Here is a 23,868-nt window from a genome sequence, read left to right on the forward strand (position 1 = left end):
TTTTAATGTGTTTTATATTCATTGTTGTTCCCCACCTTGATCCAAGTGGAGAGGCGGGTAAGAAATATTATTATTATTATTATTATTATTATTATTATTATTATTATTATTATTAGGCAAAAACACCCGGGGGGGCAGCTGTTGCTTCCCCACCACCACCACCACCATCAGGGGGCTTCCCAATTCCACGGCACCCACACACCTGCCCTTCCCATTTGTGGCCCTGCTACGTTCTGGGCCAGGGCGAGAAGCAATGGGACCCTTGCTAGCACACTGCGCTGATAGCACTTTGAAGATACAGTCATAGAATCATAGAATCGCAGAGTTGGAAGGGGCCTACAAGGCCATCGAGTCCAACCCCCTGCTCCATGCAGGAATCCATCCTAAAGCATCCCTGACAGAGGGTTGTCCAGCTGCCTCTTGAAGGTCTCTAGTGTGGGAGAGCCCACAACCTCCCTAGGTAACTGGTTCCAATGTCGTACTGCTCTAACAGTCAGGAAGTTTTTCCTGATGTCCAGCTGGAATCTGGCTTCTTTTAACTTGAGCCCGTTATTCCGTGTCCTGCACTCCGGGAGGATCAAGAAGAGATCCTGGCCCTCCTCTGTGAGACAACCTCTCAAGTATTTGAAGAGTGCTCTCATGTCTCCCCTCCAGCTTCTCTTCTCCAGGCTCAACATGCCCAGTTCTTTCAGTCTCTCTTCATAGGGCTTTGTTTCCAGACCCCTGATCATCCTGGTTGCCCTCCTCTCAACACGCTCCAGCTTGTCTGAGTCCTTCTTGAATTGTGGAGCCCAGAACTGGACGCAATACTCTAGAAGAGGCCTAACCAGTCGCTCAGATTCATCATGAATTGGACACAACGCTGAATGCAGCTCCACAAGTAGAGGCATTCAGTGCCCCGTCTGGGCCAGTTTTGTTGGATGAGTTTCAGTTACTGAGGCCTGAGGATGTGGACAAGGTGCTTGGCCAAGTCCGGCCAACCACCTGTGTACTTGCTCCTTGCCCCTCATGGCTCATTACCTCAAATGAGGAGGGGATCGCCAGCAGGGTCCAGGAGGTTGTGAATGCCTCCCTGAGAGAGGGAGTGGTGGCGGCCTCTTTAAAAGAGGCGGTAATCAGACCACTCTTGAAGAAGCTTAACCTGGACCTGGAGGACGTTAACAATTACAGGCAGGTGGGTAATAGCCCCTTCCTAGGCAAGGTGCTTGAGCGTGAGGCACTCTTGAATGAAACGGATTATCTAGATGCATTTCAATTGGGCTTCAGGCCTGGTTTTGGAACGGAAACTGCCTTGGTCGCCCTGTGGGATGACCATTGCCGGGAGAGGGACAGGGGGAGTGCGACCCTGTTGGTTCTCCTGGACTTCTCAGCGGCTTTCAATACCATCAACCCTGGTATCCTTCTGGATAGGTTGTCTAGGCTGGGAGGCACTGTGTTGCAGTGGTTCCGCTCCTACTTGGATGGCCGATTCCAGAAGGTGGTTCTGGGGGATTATTGCTCTGTGCCGTGGCATTTAGGCCATGGGGTTCCACTGGGCTCTATTTTATCCTCTATGCTGTTCAGTATTTACATGAAACTGCTGGGGGAGGTTATCCGGAGATGTGGATTGAGGTGTCATCAATATGCAGATGACGCCCAGCTCTACCTCTCCTTTTCATCAAACCCAGGTGAGGCAGTGGCTGTTCTGAATCAGTGCCTGGGTACAGTAATGGACGGGATGAGGGCCAACAAACTGAGATTCAATCCAGACAAGACGGAGGTACTATTTGCAGGTGGTTCATCTGTCCGGCAAGGTGATGTTTGCCCTGTCCTGGACGGAGTTGCACTCTCCCTAAAGGATCGGGTCTGTAGTTTGGGGGTGCTCCTGGATCAGAACTGTCACTTGAGGCGCAGGTGGTCTCAGTGGCAAGGAGCACCTTTTATCAGCTTAGGCTGATACACCAACTGCGCCCTTATCTGGACAGAGGTAGCCTAGCTACAGTGATCCATGCTCTGATAACCTCTCGTCTAGATTACTGCAATGCGTTATACGTGGGTCTGCCTTTGAAAATGGTCTGGAAACTTTAAAAATGGTACAAAACAGGGCAGCATGATTGCTAACAGGGACCGGCCAGTGAGACCACATCACGCCAGTCCTTTCTCAGCTTCACTGGCTTCCAGTCCAGGTCTAGGACCGATTCAAAGTGCTGGTATTAACATACAAAGCCCTGAGTAGCTTGGGGCCAGGTTATCTGAAAGAACGCCTCCTCCCATATGTGCCTTCCCAGACCCTAAGATCATCCTCAGGGGCCCTTCTCCGTGAGCCCTTGCCAAAGGAAGTGAGCCAGGTGGCTACCAGGAGCAGGGCCTTCTCTGCTGTGCACCCCAGCTGTGGAATGAGCTCCCCAGAGAGGTTCGCCTGGCACCTACATTATACTCTTTTCAACGCCAGGTTCTTCTTATTTTCTCAGTATTTTAACAGTTTATCATCGTAGTCTTTTAACCTTGCTGTTTTAAATCTGTACTTTAACAGAATTTAACAACATTAAGTTTGTTTTTAATGGACCCCAGAATTGTTGTTTTTAAATGGATACTGTTGTTGTTTTTATACTGTTTTTATGGTTGGTTTTTTTTTTTTTTTTTTGTATACTTTTAATGATTACTATTTTTAATTGTTGTAAACTGCCCAGAGAGCTTCGGCTGTGGGGCGGTATACAAATGTAATTAATTAAATAAATAAATAAATAAATACTTTAAATGACTATAAATCTCTCTATTGCTGCCCAGTTTTACTCTAGCTGTGTTTTTACATTGGTTGTTTTATACTTTGATTTGTGTCTGACGGTTTTAACTTTTGTGAACCGCCCAGACAGCTTCAGCTATTGGGGCAGTATAGAAATGCAGTAAGTAAATAAACCAATCAATAAATTCACCCACTGCCACAGGGGTGGGGAGGGGGCCGACGGTCACAGCCCCCAGCCCCCACTCACCTTGCGTGCCCACCAGCACCATGGGCACCTCGGAGGTGTTGCGGTAGCTGCAGAGGCGCAGGTAGTAGTTGTAGACCGTTTGGAAGCTGATCTCATCCTCCAAGCTGAAGACAAAGACCACGGCATCCACCCAGGCCGCAAACTGGAGGGGAGAAGGCGGCAAGAGGTCAGGGCCGCCTGGACAGCTGGGGGAACCCCGGGGCTGCCTCGGGCCAGGCGCCTCATGAGCCGGGCTGCCTGGGAAGGAGACGGCTTCCACACAGGCACGTGGCTTCTCGACGGAACCCATTGGCTCCATTTGTGGCTTGCCTGCTCCTGTCGTGGGCAGACGTGGCTTCGGTAGCCCTGTCAGCGCCTCTGAAGCCGCACCATTTCTAGTGCTTGAAACAGGCCCATTCTGGGATTTCTGAATGACCTGGGTGAAGCACAGATCATCCATCCCAGAATCTGTAGGAGACTGGCCAGGCAAAGGGCCTGCAGGGAAGGGCCACCAAAAGACACGGCCGTCTCCGAAGGCTTGTGTGGAACCAGATTCCCACATCCAAGGACTCCCAGCCCCAGGGCACAAAGCCTTGCTCGCCACAACCTCTCCCGCTGGGCCACCCATCACAGCTCCCCACAGGCACAAGGGGGCCTGACCAAGACCCCTCCCTCCCTCCCCTCCCCACCCCACCCCACCCCACCCCACCCCAGAGAGCGCTGGCTGAATGTGGCCAACAGCCGGGGCAGCCCTGGCCCCCCATAAAAAAGCCTTGCTCTTGCTTGGAAGGGGAGCTCAGGAAAGGGGCGCAGGTCTTACCTGCAGCTCAGGAGGCCCCCCTTCATCACGAATCAGCAACAGGTAACTCTGGCCGTCCACAACGATCTCCTTCTTGAATCGCCCACCTGGAGATGCATCCAGTGAGGGGGGGAAGAAAGAGGCTGAGCAAGGCCACAGACCACGAGTGCTGGAGAGTCATCTTCCAGGCAAGGCGCCATCCCTGTGCATTACCCACCCACCCCTCACCTGTGCCAGAAGACCCACCCACACCCACACAACAAAGACAGAGCCCTGGCTCGGATCTGGGAGACGAGAGTTTGGATCCCACCAGCTCTGCCAGGGAGAAGTCACATCCTCAGCCTCAGGCTCTCTGTCTATGTGAAGGATGGGGGGCCTGAGACCTAACGGCACCCTCCCCTGGACCCACACCCCTCAGGCAACGAATCCCAATCATCCCTCCTCGCAGTGCCTGTTGCCACCACCAGCCCTGCCCCTTTGGCCAGAGGGCCCCTCAGCATCTCTCCCATCCCACCCTGGCTACTAGAGATCCCCCAGCAGCCAGACAACACCTCTTGCAGCCCCGTGCCAGTGCCAGAAAGGGCCCCTTCAGGAGCCTCCAGTCAGGAGGGCTTTAAGCCCAGCTACGTGGCTGAAAAGGACACAGCAGCACAGAAAGCCAAAGGTGGCAACCAGACAAAAATTCTTGCTTAGCAGCAACTCAGAACATCGATGAGAACGAAGGCTGCAGAGACCAAGGGTGCAATGCGGGTACCAATTTGGAGCAATTCACGGAGGAGGAGGAGGAGATCAAGTACTCCTAGCCATGAGGGCTGCCTGTTACCTCCAGGATAGAGGGGGCACACCTATCACTACCAGTTGCTGGGAACACAAGTGGGGTGGGGTGGGGGCTCTTGTGTTGTGTGCTGCTTGTGAGCATCCCATGGGGAACGGAACGCTGGACCGGGGAGGCCCCCTTGGGTCTGATCCAGCTTCAAGGCTCTTCTGATGCAGAAATATCATCTGTATGCTGATGATACACAATTATATCTTTCATCTCCGGATCTTTCTCCTGATGTTCACGATCGTATCTCGGCATGTCTTTCAGATATCTCAGCTTGGCTGCTTCATCGTCGTTTGAAACTCAATATGGCAAAGACTGAATTGCTTGTTTTTCCTCCTAAACCTTCTCCTCATCTCTCATTCTCTCTTACTGTCAATGATGTTACACTTACTCCAGTCAAGGAAGCTCGTAGTCTTGGCTTTATATTTGATTCCTCGCTCTCCTTTATTCCTCATATTGAGGCAGTAGCTAAATCCTGTCGTTTTTTCCTGTATAATATTGCCAGGATTCGATCATTTTTGTCTGTCTCTTCTGCCAAGACTCTTGTTCATGCATTGGTTATTTCTCGGTTGGACTACTGCAACCTTCTTCTCACTGGCCTTCCTTCTTCTCACATCAATCCGTTGGTTTCTGTTCACCACTTTGCTGCTAAGATCATCTTCTTGGCTCGCCGCTCTGACCATGTTACTCCACTTCTGAAACCAGGCTCATCTGCTCCTCTAAGGAAGGTGCAGGATGGATGAGTGTTGCCGGGGAGATTCCAGCCACGTCAAGGCCATCCCACTCTAGAAAGCCATGAAACCCAGTGGGACAGGCGGGCGGCACCCTTCCTAACCAGCCAGAGGGTGCCCTACTTCTTGGGGACGCCAGAGCCAATAAAAGGATCCCAAGATTTCAATGAACGCCCTGTGGAACGCCAAAGACGGGCAGGACTCAATCCAGAGGCAAAGCTGCAGCGCCAATAACCGGGCCAAGTTTGGGGAAGTTGTCAAGGCACGACTCCTGCGTGCTTTGAACAGTTCATTTCGGAGCTGGGCTCCTCTGGGCAGGAACGGAGGCTTCAGCCAGGTAGTTCTGGTCTGCCTTTGCCCGGAAGCACCTGACACCTGCAGTTGAACAGGGGAGGGAGGGAGGGAGGAACACTCCCCAAGGAAGAGAGGAGCCTTGCCTAGAGGGAGAGGGTTGTTGGGATTCTGTGCCCATCATGCCCGCCTGGCAAACATGCCCGCCTGCTTCTTCTCACCCTTGGCTGACCTGGACAGATCAGACCAGAGTGTGCAAGAGAAGTTGTGCTGCCACCGCCACCACTAACAGACGGGCGCAGCAGAGAGACCTGCACTGGGACAGCAGCGCCGTGCGGCCATGCCAGCGATGCCACGCCAGTGTTCAATGCTGGTACCTCGGCCTTCTCACCCGCGGACAACCCACGGCCATTCCTCCATGCTCGGCAGCCAGCCCCTCCCTCCACGGTCCCAGCGCTCACCTTCCGGGGACTCCTCCTGCACGTAGGTGCCCGTCAGGTAGCGATGCACCAAGGCCGACTTCCCACTGGACAGGTTGCCCACAATGCCCTGCAACACAAAGGCCAGGCTGAGCGCCCCCCTGCTCCTGCCCAGCCCAGGTGCCACAGTCCAGCTGGAGCCCAGATACCGCACCTGCCTGGCAGAGCATTGCTCCAGGCTCTTCCTACTGGCGGCTCAGCCTCAGGGGAGGTGTTTCCACCTTTCAGGATGGGGGGTCAGAATGGCACAAAAGCCAGGAAACCCCGCTCCATGGTCAGTGGTCGGGAGGGGGCAGGGTAAAGGGACGTGGCCATCTGAGGAAACACGACAGCCAGGTTTGGCTTGTGGGCCATAGACATTCCCCAATTCCACTCGTTGAGCCTGGCTTGACTTAAAGACCCCACATTTGGATGATCAGGTGTTTCCTATGGAACAGAAACTGGAGGGGAGGGGGGAGGGGGGGGGAGGTGCAAATACCAGCTGCAAGGGCAAATTGCAGGCGTACTAAAGGGAGACCCACATCACTCCTCAACTAGGCTGCCTCTTCACTGGACCCCCTCAGCTAACACGGCAGGGATCAAAACTCAAGTTGTTGAAACTGCCTCCCCTTGGGAAGAGACGCCCTGCTGCCCACCAGTCCTGACAGTCGGAGCTTTACCAAGGTGCAGTTGGCGCGGCCCAGAGCCTCCAGCCCAGCCGGAATAGCATCTGCTGGCGGGACGTCCAGGCAGGGCTGGCGCCTGGTTGCAAGGCGGTGGGGGAGCCGGGCTCTCTCTGCATGGGGCTCTCAGTACGCGCACTGAAGACACGTGTGCCAGCGAGCAGGCCCCAATCCAGTGCCTCTGTGAACGCATGCGCAGCAAGGTGCGAGAAGAGGCTCAGAGAAGGCAGCCCGCACCTGCTGCTATGGCAGACGATGTGTGCCTGTGGGGGGGGGGGGATCCAGCTTCTGCCACAGCATGAAAGAGGACCCCCCAACTCTGCACGGGGAGCCTGGCCTGCAATCAGCGCTGGGGCCTGTGCGAAGTCGTCTGGATGGGCTTGCTGGGAGAAGAGGGCCCAGTTGCAGCCACTGAACATGTATAAGGGTGGGGGCAGGGGGAGAAAAGCATGTGCAGAGTGCTCTCCCCTCCCACTGCAGCGTCACTCTGACCTCGCCACCTGGGCTCTGGCAAAGAGCCTCCAGGAAGCCTTGAGCCCGGCTCCCCTCGGCCTCGGAGGGTGAAGACAGAGCCGTAGCCGGCAGCCTCTGCTGACAGCCACGAGCCAAGAGGAGCTGATGCCCCACCCCACCCCCGGCAAGCCTCTCCAAAGCCCACCCCCCACCCCCTGCAGCACCAGATCAAAGGATGGCCCAGGCAGCCTCTCCTCCCGAAGCCACGGCACCCATCCACCTAGGGCCTTCCCCAGCCACGCCACACCGCTGAGCGCTCGCAGTGGTCACTGGCAGGTCAATCATCCTCCCAAGACCAAAGATGGCCGTGGGCCACGTTCAGGCTCAAGGAGCGCTGCCCCCTTCAACCGCCTCAGACTCACACGGGGCTTACTAGACTGCTGCTGCTGCTCCCTCTGGCAGCTAATGGTGCTTGGGGGGGGGGCTCTGGGGCCGCAGGCTCAGTGGATGACCCCCCTCCTCCTCCAGAGTCAGGCTCCTGGCACATCAAGCCCACCTCCGCCCAGCTGCGCCCTTCTCGATGGAAACCGGGGGGGGGGGGGGAGCCAGCCGACAGCTGCCCTGCAGTGCTCCAGAAGGTGGCGCTCTTTGCCTTGCCAGGCAGACAGAGAGCCCCAAGGGCCAAGGAAAGGGTTAAACTCCTCTCCCAGAGGTTTGGGGATTCTGGTCCAGATAAGCCGGGCGCTGCTGCTCTCCGGATCCCCCCTGGCGTCCCTGGGATCCCAGCAGCTCATGCCCGGGGTTTGCCAGGCATCGCTTGGGTTGGGGAGAGAGATCCCTTTCTGTGCCTCCACAGAACAACGCGCTTCTTCCTAGCCCAAGAGAAACGTGGGGAGGGGGTCCCTTGGCTGAGCCCCCTCCCCTCTGTCAAGCTGGCCGGCAAGGTCACACGGGGGAAGCCCTCAGAAGGATGTGCACAGCGGCAGGGCTGGGAAGACCCGCTCTCCCACAGAGCTGCCAAAGAGCAGAAGGCATCCAGAGAGAGGAGCGGAGTTCCCACGGGCCCCTCACCTTCGGTGGGATGGTGCGGGCCCCACCCCTCCCTGGCTCGGCACCCATTGATGGGCGGCCTGCAGGCTCAGGCCCAGTGCTGCAGCCCTGATAGAAGCACAGGGCAGGAGGAGGGCAGGGGCTGCGTCTCAGCAGGGAGCCCCACCTCTGGCCTGCGCTGGGTGCAGACGCGCACCCAGCTGTCCAGCCCCCTCCCGTGGCCCAGGACCACATGTGAACGGGGCGTGTCTGATTGAGAGTCGAGCAACGCTGGAGGGGGCTCATCACAGGCATATCAGCCCCCAACTTGGGTCTGACAGGGGGAGAGGGCCAGGCCATGCAAATGAAGGTGGGGGGTAGGGGGGCAGGGCGCACGCACACCGAGAGCTACTCACCACCTTCAGCTCCGGCACTGACCGGCTCAGGGTCCACTCCTGGCTGTTCACAAAGGAATCTGCAGACAGAGAGAGAGAGAGAGAGACTTGAGTGGCCACCATGAACCAAACAGGCCGTGCTCAGGAACGCCCACCAGAGTGGCCCACGTGGCCAGAAGGAGGGGGGAGAGATGAAGCTCGTCCACCATATTTGCTCGGACAGCAGCAGAGCCAAAGGCCGGTCTTTGCAAGGGCCACAGGAGGAGAGGAAGGCCCCTCCCTGCAAAGACCGGGAAGGACCTGGCCATGAAGGCCCGGCTCCCCCTGAGATGGCGCTTTGTCCACGCACAGCTCTCCCCCCCAGGGCCTTTCTTCCCCCCTCCCCCCCGACCCCACCCCACCCCGTGCCAGCCAGAGCTCCTTCTCGCGCAGAACAGTGGCAGAGTAGCGGAGACAGAGAAGCACTTATGACGCAGCCGTCTTATGGTCTGGGCTTTCTTGTTTCTGATGCGTATATCACGTGTCATGATTACGTAAGCGCCTCGCACAGAGCTCTGCCCTAAAAGGTGCCATACAAATAAATACATAAACATAAAATTCCAATGCCTTGACCAGACCAACCAAAAGATCACCAAAAAACGTGCACGTGCTTTCGAGGTCTCCAGACCCTTTCATTGGGTGAGTTGTTACAAAACCCAGGTTGGGGGAAGGGGGGAGAAGCTGACCTGACGGTAAAGTGACCGTCCCCGCGTGTTCAGAGTCCCAAGACGGCATGAAGCAGGCAGCCTCAGCATGAGGCCACGTGCTGCTTGCAGGCGGACATGGAGCTGCCGCTGGGATTGCTGGGAACCGGAAAGGGGGAGTGTGTCTGTTTGCCTGTCTGTCCGTCTGTCCCGTTCTGGAAATATAAAATCCTGCTGTTTCGCAGACATGTTTCCACGCGTGTTTCAGAAGAACTCTGGCCCCGTTGACCAGAGGGGGCCTTTCTGGTTCCCAGCGATCCTAGCGCGGCTGCAGGCCCACCTGGCTTTCAGGCCCATCTGTCCCGGCCTCCTCCTGGAGCACCTGGGAGGGCTGAGCCTGGGCAGCCCTCCTTAAAGCCCCTGCCCAGGCCACCAAGGAACGTGTTGGAATTCCTGGTCATAGTGAGCAGTTCTGGGGAGCAGGGGGTCAGTGATGCGCACACACACACACAGAGGCCCCACCGGCACACCCACCCAGGCCTTGCAGCTCCTGGCTGCGCCAGACCAGGGAGGCAGGCGGCTGGGATGGCTCGGAGCCTGTGGGGACCCCACCCAAACCGGTTAGACGGGTCCGGGTCATCCGGGCCTCTTCTGAGGCAGAAGCCTCTCTGTTGTCATCCCCACCCACCGCCTCCAGCGGCAGAAAGGAGGATGTGGACACCACAGGCGGGGTGGGGGGGATATTCACCATCAGCCCCGCTAGAGCCAAAGGATCCTCCAGAGAGAGAGAGAGAGAGAGAGAGAGAGAGAGAGAGAAGCTCATCCAAGAGATGCCCCCACCCCGATCTTCCCAAAGGGAGCCCCTTCCAGCATCATGGGGCCCGGTGGGAGAGCAGCGCCTCCAACACACAGCAGCCCAGAAGCTCTGTTAGAGGGGAGACCCGCTCCCACCTCTCTGCCCAGCCCACAATTCCGCACCATCGCTGGCTTCTCCCTGCCCTCGCTGCTCAGCCTTGGAGGCATCTTGGGATCCAACATCTCCCCACCACCACCACCCTCCAGTCTGTGTGGGACCACACCCAACATGCATGCCCGGGTCAAATCAGGGGGGGAGCGGGGAGGGCTGCTCTGCTCGGCTCTGCTCCTGCCCCACCCCAGCCCTGCCTAGACAGGCCGAGCTAGTCCACTGCAGCAGACGCAGACGCACCACATTCCCCCCAACACACACCTCACAGCCTCGTTGGAAAGAGGCCCAACCTGCCTCCAAGATGAAGTTGGAAGGCGTGAAAGGCCGCAGGAGGCCTGCCCAGGGGGTGGGGGGCGGGGTGGGGTGCAAGTGCAAAATCCCAGCAGAGGAGGAAGGGCGAGGAAATGGAGCCCAGGAGAGCCCTGAGGCTGAGCCTCACCTTGACACGCCCTGATGGTTTCTCTCCACCTCCATAACCACCTCCGCCTCTTGTTCCTGGATTCATTAATTTATCTATTGTTTATTACTTTCTTCATTTGCTACATTTCTAGGAACCCATGACCTAGGGAGGTGGTGGGCTCTCCCACCCTAGAGGCCTTCAATGGACAGCTGGGCAGCCCCCTCTCAGGAACTCTTTGAGGTGGATTCCTGCATTGAGCAGGGGGTTGGACTGGATGACCTTACATGACCCTTCCAACTCTACTATTTTATGAATCTATACCATCAATAGCCAAAGCTGCAAAACAAAACTTGAAACCAAAATAAAATGTAACAAAACCTAAAAATGTAAAACTGCAGAATAAAATAAAGTAAAAACCAAAGTGTAAGCCAGCAGCAGCAGCAAAAGATTTTAAAATGCACTAACATACCGGTAGGTTTTTTTTAAAAAAAAAAAAAACAGAATTTTTGGAAGAATAAAGAGATCTTCTTTCTGCACCGATGCCAGGCAAGCCCCTCAGGAGAGGCATTCCACAACTAGGGTGACACCACAAAAAAGGCCCCGTCTTAGGAGCCCTCATTCAGGCGGCTTTAGGGAAGGGGAGGGGTTTCCCACACCTCCAATCTCCTGCCACACAAGCCCACGGCTGTCACCACAGGAAGTCCACAGGAGGGCTCCGGAGACAGGGATGATGCCCACCACATCACATCATGCCGCCGGGATTTGGAGCCCCCGTTGCTTAGCAGAGCCCTGATGGCCTGGCTGCCCTCACCCCAAAGGAAGCTGGTGCAGAGTCTCCAACAGTGGCACAGGAAGGGCACCCCCACTAACAGCAGCTTCTCTGGGAGTGGGGAGCCATGCTGCGCTGCGCCTTAAAGCTCTGCAACCCATTGCTAGAAACCTGCAGGTGAAGGAATAAGTTGGGGGATTTATGCCCAGCGAAAGCTGCCCCCCCCCCGTTATTTTCCTGCCACAATTCATGTCAAAAGCAGCTGGTGCAGCCATTTTGGAGAGGGCCTGTGGCTCAGTAGCTTTACATGCAGGAAACCCAGCTTCAACATTGGGTCTCCTCCCCAGTTCAAACGATCAGGGAGCAGCAGGTGATGGGACCGACCCCGCTCTGCCAGAGAGCCTGGAGCCTGCAAGAGTAGGCCACGCTGGGGACCGGGATGAGCAGACAAAGAAGCTGGCTGGGACAAGGCAGATTCTAGAGCCCAAAGATGGCCAGGGGGGGGGGGTGCTGGCCCAACACTGGGGGCATTTCAGAATATGCAAATACATGCAAATGCATCCAATTGACCCATTAAACCTCACAGGACTAGAACACCTGCCCCATTTTAAACCCCGAGGCCACGTCCAGGCTTCAGAGGCCAGTAAGGATGGGGAGATACCCTCGGGACCCCCTCCATCCACAAGACCCCACCCAAGTTCTATTTGCTTCCTGACCAGTCAACTGGAGCCTTCTAGCTCACAGGCAGTTAATTATGTTAGGCCAGTTGCCATGGGAAACCACCCTATATCTGAACCAACCCCAAGCTCAGGAACCCAGAAGCCTTTGCTCCTGTGGCCATACACTGTCCAAGGCAGCAGGCCGCCCTTGGCCAGCAGAACAGGCCTGGTGTGAGGGACGGGGGTCATCACCACCCCACCAGCCAACCCCTAGATACCCACACTGGTTCTCTTCTACATCCCAGGAGACCTGCCTGGTGTCTGGCTGAGCCTAGAAATCAACCGTTTCACGGAGGGCCTTGGGAACGCCCCCTCTCCCCCCACCACGGGCTCCTACCACTAAGGCTACCAGCCCGTGTGGCACAAGACCCATGGTGGCTGCCTCCACATCTTCTGCCTCTGAGCAATGTAAGCCTATGTGGCAGGGTGTTGCTGTTTTATTCTTTTACGATGTACAGCACCATGTACATTGACGATGCTATATAAACAAATAAATAAAGGCCAGCTGCTGCTATCCCAGTACTGATCGGTCGGTGGTGCAGAGTTCTCCTTTTGGCCTCTGCTGGCTCCAGGGTAGCTTTGTCTCCGCTCACGTCCGAACACCCACTGCTGGGGTGAAGATATATTTGGCTGAAATATAGGCTGCATATTATCATTCCCTTCTCCTTTTAGATGGAGGCACAAGAGTGCCCCTTCAGTTAGGGCAACTTGCAAAATAATAATAATAATAATTCTGCCATTATAAGCCTCAAATTTCTACTGCTTAGAAAAATGACACCTATTGAGCTAAAAAATGAAAACTTCATAATCTATCCAGTAAGATCTACAATTGTGCAAAACTTCAAACCAACACAATAAAAATTGCCACAGGTGCAGGAAGCTAAATGTGTTGAAAACGGACACATTTGTATTTTTTACTCCAAGCTGTAGCTTTGGCACACTATATATTGCTTTCTAATACTGGGGAAATCTTCTGATGTACTTTATTCAGGCTTGTCAAGGAGGTGTGCCTCTCACTGTTTTGGTGAAATTCTGAGCAGCACTTTAAAAGTTACCAAGGTTTTTCTGCCTTATGAAAGCCTGTGGCTGCAACTGCTGGCAAAGTTACATTGGGCATGTTCAGTGTCACTCTGAAGCTAAAATGCTGCCAGTACACGCCAATGTTTTGAATCCCAGTGTTCTTGCCAGCATTCTGACTGTGGGGGAGGGATAGCGGAGAACTGTCAACAGAGGTAAGAAAGAGTGAAGCTGAGGGCAGCCCTCTCATTGATGAAAAGAGGGAGGAAAAGGAAAAGGCTATGGTAGAATCCTGTGCCGGCTTACTCAGAAGTAAGCTATTCTAAACATACAGGGACATATCTGCACACTCTCAGTTAACAAGTTATTTGTGTTTTGTTTTTTAGTTTACTTTTTTCAAAACACTGTAGCGTTAAATATCCTTTTTAAAAACAAGGGCAATTCAACAATAAAAAATCTGCCAGTTTAAGACCAAGCTCTATAAAGCCGTGAAACTGGTAAGCTTAGGCTGATGCCTTAATAGACGTGCCCCTAATCACTGATGACCCTATGGAAGGCCAGAAATTATGCTTGCTTATAAGCAATGAACTAGCATGAGTCAACTCACAGGAGGATTCCCCTAGCAATACAGCAAGCCTCGGATGCTCCCAAAGCCAGGCCAGGCCCAGGATAACGTGGGGCAACTTCGCTGGGCCCAGCAGGCCCTCCATCCCCCCCATCTGGATTGGGGCCTCAAAGGCTAAGGAAAGGTGTGGGGTGCCTGGGGAGGGCGAGACAGCATTCCCAGGGCACGCCTGTTAAGGCATCAGCCTGAGCTTCTAGCTTCCTGGCTTGTTGGAGCTTTAGCCAAAAGACATAGAATCATAGAATAGCAGAGTTGGAAGGGGCCTACAAGGCCATCGAGTCCAACCCCCTGTTCAATGCAGGAATCCACTCTAAAGCATCCCTGACAGATGGCTGTCCAGCTGCCTCTTGAAGGCCTCTAGAGTGGGAGAGCCCACAACCTCCCTAGGTAACTGGTTCCATTGTCATACTGCTCTAACAGTCAGGACGCTTTTCCTGATGTCCAGCTGGAATCTGGCTTCCTTTAACTTGAGCCCGTCATTCTGTGTCCTGCACTCTGGGAGGATCGAGAAGAGATCCTCTGTGTGATAACTTTTAAGTATTTGAAGAGTGCTATGTCTCCCCTCCATCTTCTCTTCTCAAGGCTAAACATGCTCAGTTCTTTCAGTCTCTCTTCATAGGGCTTTGTTTCCAGACCCCTGATCATCCTGGTTGCCCTCCTCTGAACATGCTCCAGCTTGTCTGCGTCCTTCTTGAATTGTGGAGCCCAGAACTGGACGCAATACTCAAAACGAGGCCTAACCAGATGAGGCCTAACCACATAGCCTTAGCTCTTGTCTTATATTGGCAAATTTTCTGATAATTGAATCAATATATTTAAGAGTTTTGTATTATTTATTAACTGAACTGCTGTCTTCTTAAATGGTGAAATAAAAGTTTACTTTAGCCTTTTTTCTTTTCTTTGTCAGACCATTCCTTGTGTTCTTTGGCTGTGCTCTGAAATCCTAGTATTCCTTTGTGATGAGGCTAGCCTCCCATGAAGAAAAGGGCAGCAGGGGAGGGAGGGAGCCTCTGCACCAGCAGTGAACCCTAGAGAGCGTGGAGGATCAGCCCATGCACGGAGCTCTGGTGAGCACGGCCTGCTGCTCTTTCCAGCACAGCAAGAGATCTAAAGAGCCCAGGGAGCTGGGGGGGGGGGGGAGAGAGACTGGCACACCCACATTCCTGGGCCATGAGCACTGCCCACCTGCAGTCCGGGGGCTAGGCCTTCCTGGGCTTGCGCCAAGGTCTTTGACTCGCTTGCTTGAGCTATGCAAACACAGGAACCCTGTTCAGACGGCCCGCTAAGCCACGATAGTGAAGCATTTTGAGCTAAATGTTATGGTTTAGCATATAGTGTGAACCATTTCTAACCTTGGTGGCTACATAACCACAGTTTAAACACGCTCACTAGCCATTTGCTGCAAAATGGTTAGCAGCCTAACTGTGGCTTAGTGTGTCATCTGAACAGCCGCCTACTACTGGTCCGGGCTTGATCTGTGAGAAACCAGAGATTGGACAGAGGGGTGGGGAGGGGGAATACTGTACTAGACAGCCCTGCAAAGCTGCAAGAGGCAACAGGGGCAACCACCTAGGTGCCCCCCCCGCCTAGTCCTACCCACAGCATCCCTAATGACCTCAGCTGGCATCCAGCCTGGCTTCTCCTTCACAAAGCTGGTCCCTGGCACCAGTTGCCACCGCCATCACACACACACACACACACACACACACACACACACACACCCCACTCCCAAGTCTGACATTGTGCTTAGGATGGAGCTCTACTTGCAAAAAGTGTGCCCATCCACCCCGCCTTCAAAGTGGGAAACCCCCCCTGCCCCACGTGAGCCAAGGAAGCTCCTGGGCACAGAGCCCATGTCCAGGGCTGCCTCCCCAGAGCAGCCCAGGGGCTCTGACACCAGACTGAAATTCTCCTTCACCACCACGGGGCTCAGCCCCCCCCCCCACGCCCCAAACGCCCCCAGCCAAGGCCGACGTTGCCCTTCAAGGCCTGCACCTAAACACCCCACCCCAGTGGCCGGCTGGATCGCGGCCCCCCTTCCTCCCCCAATCCCCTTTAGGAACTCGGGGGAGCAGCCGCCGCCCCCTTCCGCACAAAGTTCTCGCCAGGGCGAAGGATCCCCAGCGGGAAGCGCGCGGCGACAGCGAGGGCGAGGAGGCGGCTGCAGGCCCGCAGCGCTTGGGGCGAGACGCAGGCAGGCAGGCGGGCAGGCCTTGCTCCCCCCGCGCCCCCCCCCCCGCCAGTAGACAGCTCCGGTCAGGACGGTTCTTACCGGGCGGCCCGCGCCTGCTCCCGCCGCTGCCCACGGACACCAGGACAGGCTCGGCCCCGTGGCGGCTCCACAAAGAGGCGCCGGCGCTGCCCCGAGCGGGCTCCAGCAGGTTGAAGGAGCGGCCGTCGCCGCGCTCGCGACGCCGCAGGCGGCTGGTGATCAGCCTCCAGAAGCCGCCGCCGCCGCCGCTGTCCTGGCGCGCCCGGTGCCGCGCGGCCGCCGCGTCCGGGTAGAGCAGGTCCCGCTTGCTGGGGAAGGCGTGCAGCGAGGCGGCGTCGCCCTCGCTGCGGGTGCGGAGGCGCGCCGGGCGCAGCAGCGCGGCCGAGCCGGAGCGGCGCAGCTCGTGGCCTCGGCGCAGGCGGAAGCTGAAGCTCTTGCGCAGCCGGCTGAGCGTCTGGCGGGCGCCCGCGTCGGCCCGGCCGCCGAAGAGCGCCCAGCGCCGGCTGCCCCACACGGCGCCGCCTCGCACGAAGCCCCCGCCGCCCTCGCCGGCCCCTTCCGAGGAGGACGACGACGAGCACGAAGGCGGCGGCGCCGCCTCGGGGCGCGGGGGAGCGGCGGCGCGGGCCGGGCGCGGGGCCGCCGCGGCGTCCTCGTCCTCCTCGTCGGGCCGGCGGGGCGAGCGGCGGCGCAGGAAGTCCAGCCAGCCGCTGCGGGCGCGGGCGGGGGCCCGGGGGGCGGCGCCCGGGGGGCTCTGGGCCAGCCCGTTGCCCAGCGAGCAGAGGCTCTTGGGCCGCTGCTGCTGCCGCTCGGCCGCCTGCAGCGCCGCCCGCACGGCCGGCACCCCCTGCAGGTCCAGCGACTCGCACACGCTCACGGCCCGCCGGGGGCCGGCCCGCGAGGGGCGGCCCGCCTCACGCCAGCGCCAGCGCGCCGCCGCCATCGCCGACGGAGGGGGGCATCGCCACGGCCAGCCGACGACTCTCGCCCGCTGGCTGGCTGCACCTTGCCTTGCCTTGCCTTGCCTTGCCTTGCCCTGCCCTGCCTTGCCTTCCCTCGCGCGCCGCCTCGTCAGCCGGCCGACATGCCCGGACCTGGCCTCGCGGCGCCTCGCAAAGCCTGGCGCGGGTCCCGCCCTCCTGGGAGCGGAGGCTCAGCACCAGCCGCGCTCAGAGCGGCCTCGCCCACGACACGGCCGCGGGGCCGAGACTGCGGGGGCCGCGCAGCTCTCCGCCCCGCCAGGTTAAGAAGGCGGCAAGGAGTCGCCCCCACCCCACGGCCACCAACGCAAACTCATTTTGCGGCTCCTGAAAGGAGGGGCGGAGAATCGGACAGGGAGCCGCAGTTGCCCCTTCCCCGTCCAGAGGGCTTCCTTCCCGGCCAGGACAGCCTCCCCCCCCCCCCCGATTCGCAGTCGCCCCCCTCCCATGCTTGCTAGGCCAAACCAGGAGGGCTTCTTCCTTCAAGCAGCAGCACCGCCCTCTGCTGGACAGTCAAGGCCCATCCAGGAGCCCTTGGGAAGCTGCAATCGACCAGACCGGGTCCCCTGGTGAGATCTAGCCCTGACCCTTTTATTATTATTATTATTTATTTATTTATATAGCACCATCAATTTACATGGTGCTGTACAGAGTAAAACAGTAAATAGCAAGACCCTGCCGCATAGGCTTACATTCTAATAAAATCATAATAAAACAATAAGAAGGGGAAGAGAATGCACCAAACAGGCACAGGGTAGAGTAAAACTAACAGTATAAAAGTCAGAACAAAATCAGGTTTTAAAAGCTTTAGGAAAAAGAAAAGTTTTTAGCTGAGCTTTAAAAGCTGCGGTTGAACTTGTAGTTCTCAAATGTTCTGGAAGAGCGTTCCAGGCATAAGGGGCAGCAGAAGAAAATGGACGAAGCCGAGCAAGGGAAGTAGAGAAGGGTGCCGCCCGCCTGTCCCACTGGGTTTCATGGCTTTCTAGAGTGGGATGGCCTTGACGTGGCTGGAATCTCCCCGGCAACACTCATCCATCCTGCACCTTCCTTAGAGGAGCAGATGAGCCTGGTTTGCATCTACCTGGAATGACCAGTCCTGGTCACATGACAGCCCCCCCCATTTTATTATTATTATTATTATTATTATTATTTATTTATATAGCACCATCAACGTACATGGTGCTATACAGAGTAAAACAATAAAATAGCAAAACCCTGCCGCATAGGCTTACATTCTAATAAAATTATTATTATTATTATTATTTATTTATATAGCACCATCAATGTACATGGTGCTGTACAGATAACACAGTAAATAGCAAGACCCTGCCGCATAGGCTTACAATCTAATAAATGGACGAAAATGGACGAAGCCAAGCAAGGGAAGTAGACACCCTTGGGCAGGCAAGAAACATGGCATCAGAGGAGCGAAGAGCACGAGCGGGGCGATAGTGTGAGATGAGAGAGGAGAGATAGGAAGGAGCTAGACAGTGAAAAGCTTTGTAGGTCAACAGGAGAAGTTTATATTGGATTCTGAAGTGAATTGGAAGCCAATGAAGAGATTTCAGAAGTGGAGTTACATGGTCAGAGCGGCGAGCCAAGAAGATGATCTTAGCAGCAGAGTGGTGAACAGAAACCAACGGACTGATGTGAGAAGAAGGAAGGCCAGTGAGAAGAAGGTTGCAGTAGTCCAACCGAGAAATAACCAATGCATGAACAAGAGTCTTGGCAGAAGAGACAGACAAAAATGATCGAATCTTGGCAATATTATACAGGAAAAAACGACAGGATTTAGCTACTGTCTCAATATGAGGAATAAAGGAGAGCGAGGAATCAAATATAAAGCCAAGACTACGAGCTTCCTTGACTGGAGTAAGTGTAACATCATTGACAGTAAGAGAGAATGAGAGATGAGGAGAAGGTTTAGGAGGAAAAACAAGCAATTCAGTCTTTGCCATATTAAGTTTCAAACGACGATGAAGCAACCAAGCTGAGATATCTGAAAGACATGCCGAGATACGATCGTGAACATCAGGAGAAAGATCCGGAGATGAAAGATATAATTGTGTATCATCGGCATACAGATGATATTGGAGGCCATGAGATTGAATAAGATTACCCAAGGGCAACATGTATAAAGAAAACAACAACGGACCAAGCACCGAGCCTTGCGGAACCCCTACTGAAAGGGGAAAAGAAGAAGATGAGCTGCCATTAGCCAACACGCTGAAAGAGCGACCTGCTAGATAGGAGGCAAACCAGTTATAGACAGAGCCACAAAATCCAAGGTCATGAAGGGAATCTAAAAGAAGATCATGATCAACCGTGTCAAAGTCTGCAGTTAGATCAAGGAGAATAAGAACGGAGTAGTGGCCTTTAGACTTGGCAGTAAGAAGATCATTGGTAATCTTAGTAAGGGCTGTTTCGGTGGAATGCAAAGGACGGAATCCAGATTGAAAAGGATCCAGAGCAGAGTTACTAGAAAGAAAATCAAGACAACGAGAGTAGACCACACGCTCCAGGATCTTTGAAACAAACGGCAACAAAGAGACAGGTCGGTAGTTAGACAGAGATAGCCTATCAAGAGTAGGTTTCTTGAGAATAGGAGAGACTGTAGCATGTTTAAAAGCAGAAGGAAATGAACCAGAGGACAGAGAAAAATTAATAATATGAAGCAAGGAAGGGAGGATAGCAGGGATAAGATTAATAAAGACACGAGAAGGAATCGGATCACGAGAACAAGTGGAGGGCTTCGAAGAGCGCAGTATTGTAGACAGTTCATCAGCTGAGACCGAAGGAAACGCAGAGAAATTTGCAGGAGGAACAGACAGATGAGGAACAGGAACTGGAAGAGGAGCAGAGCTGGCCAGATCAGAGCGAATAGTTTGGATTTTAGCATTGAAAAAAGAGGCAAAGTTATTAGCAGACAGAGAGGCGGGGAGAGATGGTGGATTAGGCTGGGCCTGAGCTTTGCGCCCCCATGGTCCTCACTTTCATCCCCTGCAGCACCTCCAGGTAGGGTGAGAGAGAAATCTTTCCTGGATCCTGGGCCAGGTGGAGCCAGGGGGTCCCAACTCAGCACAGGGGAACTTCCCACGCTCCTGACCTTCGGGCTGCAGCACAGGTGCTCTGCGTTCCCTGGCTGTGTGCCAGCAGCAGGGGCATGTGGGGGGAAGGCGCTCCCGGTCCAGGAGGGGACTGATGCAAAACCCGGACTTCTCCTGGGAGAAAGGCTTCCACTCTAAGGCATTCGACTGAGGCAGCCTCCAGCAAGAAGGACGGCCCACACACATTTTCATTAGAACATCAGAAGAGCCCTGATGCTGGATCAGACCCAGGATCCATCTAGTCCAGCAGTCTGTTCACACAGCGGCCAACCAGCTGTCGACCCATGTAGGAGGTGGATTCCAGGCAATGTGAATGTAAGGTAACCACAGGGACTCCTCACGCACTTCACCCGCTTTGCACATGCTGGGAATCCACAGCCAGATCAGGCAGCGATGCCAGATGCAGGACATTTGGGCCCATTTAGCCTGGAGAAGAGAAGACTGAGGGGAGACATGACAGCACTCTTCAAGGACTTTAAAGGTTGTCACACAGAGGAGGGCCAGGATCTCTTCTCGATCCTCCCAGAGTGCAGGACACGGAATAACGGGCTCAAGAAACAGGAAGCCAGATTCCGGCTGGACATAAGGGGGCTGCCTTGAGGACAGGAAAGCCCCAAGGTGGATCCACAGTGGCAGCAGGTCATTCATATGACACAACAGCCATTGAGGAGCCATTGCAGGGATTTATGTCGGGGACTTAAGTTGTTCCGGAGCTGCTTTGGAGGTGTGTCTGGGCATATAGCAAACCCTGATTGATTGCCATCTGCCCAGGTAGGGGGTGGGCCAGTGGCTGCTGGCCTGCCTCCACATTTCTCTGGCATGTGGAGAAGCCCAAAAAACACTAAAACACAAAACCTGGGATGCAAGGAGGCGTGGCCACCCACGTTAGCCCCTCCTCCTCACCTGCAAACCCCGCACTAGCGTAGGGGTTTGAGGGCTCACCAATGGGCCCCAGGAAAAACTTTCTGACTGTTAGAGCAGTAAGACAATGGAACCCATGTACATTGATGGTGCTATATAAATAAATAATAATAATAATAATAATAATAATAATAATAGGGAGGTTGTGGGCTCTCCCGCCCTTGAGGCCTTCAAGAGGCAGCTGGAAGAGCAATCTATCAGGGATGCTTTAGGGTGGATCCCTGCATTGAGCAGAGGGTTGGACTCGATGGTCTTAGAGGCCCCTTCCAACTCTACTATTCTAGGATTTCTTGCCCACCAGAAGGCCCGGAAGTGGCCCTCCACTCAGCTCATACATAACCCACCCTGGCCTGCACAAAGCCCTTGCTCAGAGGTAACATACCCAGGTGGACATTTGTGCAAGCAGGAATACGTGCATGTTGGCCAGGGAAGGCACTCTCTGAGCCGGGTCTTAGTCAGAGTGACACAAGCAGAGGTGCAGGGTGTAAAACTCCACCACAGACCCCATTCACAACTGCTCAGCCTACCAGAGTGAGTGAATTCAGTTATAGAACCATAGAACAGTAGAGTTGGAAGGGGCCTATAAGGCCATCAAGTCCATTCGTTCATTCATATTCGTTAGATGGCTATAAAACAATATTCCTTGGGTGTAGGGAACAAAAGATTTGGCAATACCTGTAAATCCCAATACAGAGCCAGCACAAAAAAATCCTCTACCAATCACGGACCTCAAAGGCAGGCAATAAACACAGCCTCCGTGTAACACCAAGGAGCTGCACGGGCTCCACCAAGCCAGATGGGCCCCCGGGGAGTTGCCGCTGCACCCCCCAGATCAGCTGGGGCTGTGACAGGAGCACCAAACGTGCCATCCAGGGCCGCCCTGGAACCCATCCATCTCTCCTCCCCCCGGGGCAGCTCCCCTTAACAGGTCCCCCACCGTTGCAGAGGGAAGCCTCTATCGTAAATCTAAATCTCAGCAGTAAGTGATCTTTCCATGTCTAGGTAAAAGTGGAGAAATCCCTCAGCTGCCGACCGCCGAGAAACCCACACTCCGTGTGTGCGTGTTCCACTACATGTGTTGGGCCTAGGGCATGTTGGGGCAGCTCCATGGCTATCAAAGCAGTCATGGATCCGGGGGCCAATGCCGAGGCCCCCTCCGTTTGCAAAGGCAGGGAGCCTTCTGGACAGGGGAGTGGGTAGTGCCCCAGCAGAACCCCCCCAACCTGTCCCACTCTCGCAGCACAAGGCACACTCGCCTGGGCAGGAGAGAGAGGGGGAATGAATTCTGGCAGGGTAGAGCAATGCCCTTCCCCAACCCTCCAGCCTGCTCTGGCACTGAGCCGAGTACTCGGGGACACGGCAGAGGCCTGCTTCGAGCTTTAGCTCCTGCTGCCATTCCCACCACTCTCTTTGCCTCCTTTGTGCCTGGAGCGGAAGTCCCTTCGGAGCACAAGGTGGAGGAGAACAAATCCCGTCCCAAGGCAAGGAGGTGTCCGCTTCGCAGCGGGGTCTGCCTTCTCCTCTGACCTTGGGCCACGCAGGGCATTTTAGTATCTCAAGAACGCGAGGATCTGCCCCAGCAATTCCGTTACAAATCCAGCGGCTCCCGTTGGCCACCTGAGCCACGTGCAAGTCCCTGTTCTCTCTACCAGCACACACTACTGCTGTTTGCCACTGGAGGGTAGCAGAGACCAGCCAACGAAAGAGGCCTCACACCTGTCTCAGGATTTGCTAGAGGGGATTTTGCACCCTGACAGGCTGCAAGCTGAAATGCCCCCGGGGTCATACTCAGGAGTTTCAGTCTCATGGCTGCCTGCAGAGAGCAAGAGCCAGATCCCGTGCACTTAAGCCTTCCTCTTCCTTCCAGATTACGTTGTGCCCTCCGCCCTGCCCTGCGTCTGTCAGAAGGTGGTCTTGAGATGGGTAACTCTTTCCTGCTCCATCCAGCTGGCTTGTTTCCAAAACCTGAATGGGTGTATCTGAGATTCACCAGAGATTTAAAGGGACAGACCCCACTCAGTGATAGATCTATGAATCCAGCAGAGTGTTCTGCGCATCTATCTATCTATCTATATGGGGGTTGTGGTCCTTGCGACTTCTCTCAAGCCAAGTAACACAAAGTGGTACAACAAAATAATATTGCTCAAACAGTGTTAGGGAATAACAAATCATGCAATGATGAAACAAGCAAAACACATACAATCATAGAATAGCAGAGTTGGAAGGGGCCTATAAGGCCATTGAGTCCAACCCCCTGCTCAGTGCAGGAATCCACCCTAAAGCATTACCTCATACAGTGTAATTGGGACGATTAGAAGCATAATAGAAATCATGGCTAGAGTACTTCTTAAGGAAATGAAAGCTCTGTTCCTCTCAGACAACAAAGCGGTCGCCATTAAGATCTTGTAGCCATCTGGCAAACATGGCTGGCAGAGCTGAGGCATTCATGCACGGTGGGCGTCTCGTTCTCCCAGGATCTCTCTGGGCAACCAGATCTAATTCTTGCTTTTATAACTCTTTGCTGGATGACCTCACCCTAAGTTTTAGAGGGAGTCACACCACTATTCCTGTTTCTCTCATTGTAGCCAGGTCTTCCACTGACACCAGTAACACCCAGATGAAGGCCTCCCTGCTACACTAAGCTACGTGCTGCTTGACCAACCCCCCCTGCGGCGGCCTTCCTTCACTTCCAAGATTATATTTTGTTACTGACAGTTATCTCACAGCACACACAGAACTCATCACGTCTGTTAATGATCATTTACAGTCAGCCTATGCAGATAGTTAGGAATAGCACTCCCATGCAATCCAAGGCATTCTTAGCTGCGATGCAGCTTCACTCCATATTCGCTGACAGT

The 23,868-nt window shown here is 54.9% G+C and overlaps 1 protein-coding gene across 2 annotated transcripts in view; it reads right to left on the bottom strand.

The window, feature by feature from the left end:
* The window catches only part of AGAP3 (ArfGAP with GTPase domain, ankyrin repeat and PH domain 3), a 94,333-nt gene that overhangs the window by 41,453 nt on the left and 29,012 nt on the right, over positions 1-23,868 (bottom strand). For both annotated transcript variants that reach the window (XM_063121560.1, XM_063121567.1), the window contains exons 2-5: positions 8,632-8,690; positions 6,054-6,141; positions 3,769-3,854; positions 2,970-3,111 (exon numbers count right to left, since the gene is read on the bottom strand). In XM_063121560.1, coding sequence (XP_062977630.1) covers positions 2,970-3,111; positions 3,769-3,854; positions 6,054-6,141; positions 8,632-8,690 — 375 coding nt within the window. The remainder of the gene's footprint in view (positions 1-2,969; positions 3,112-3,768; positions 3,855-6,053; positions 6,142-8,631; positions 8,691-23,868) is intronic.

Source organism: Elgaria multicarinata, chromosome 1 (genome assembly GCF_023053635.1).
Source record: "Elgaria multicarinata webbii isolate HBS135686 ecotype San Diego chromosome 1, rElgMul1.1.pri, whole genome shotgun sequence".
Lineage (NCBI taxonomy): Eukaryota > Metazoa > Chordata > Lepidosauria > Squamata > Anguidae > Elgaria > Elgaria multicarinata.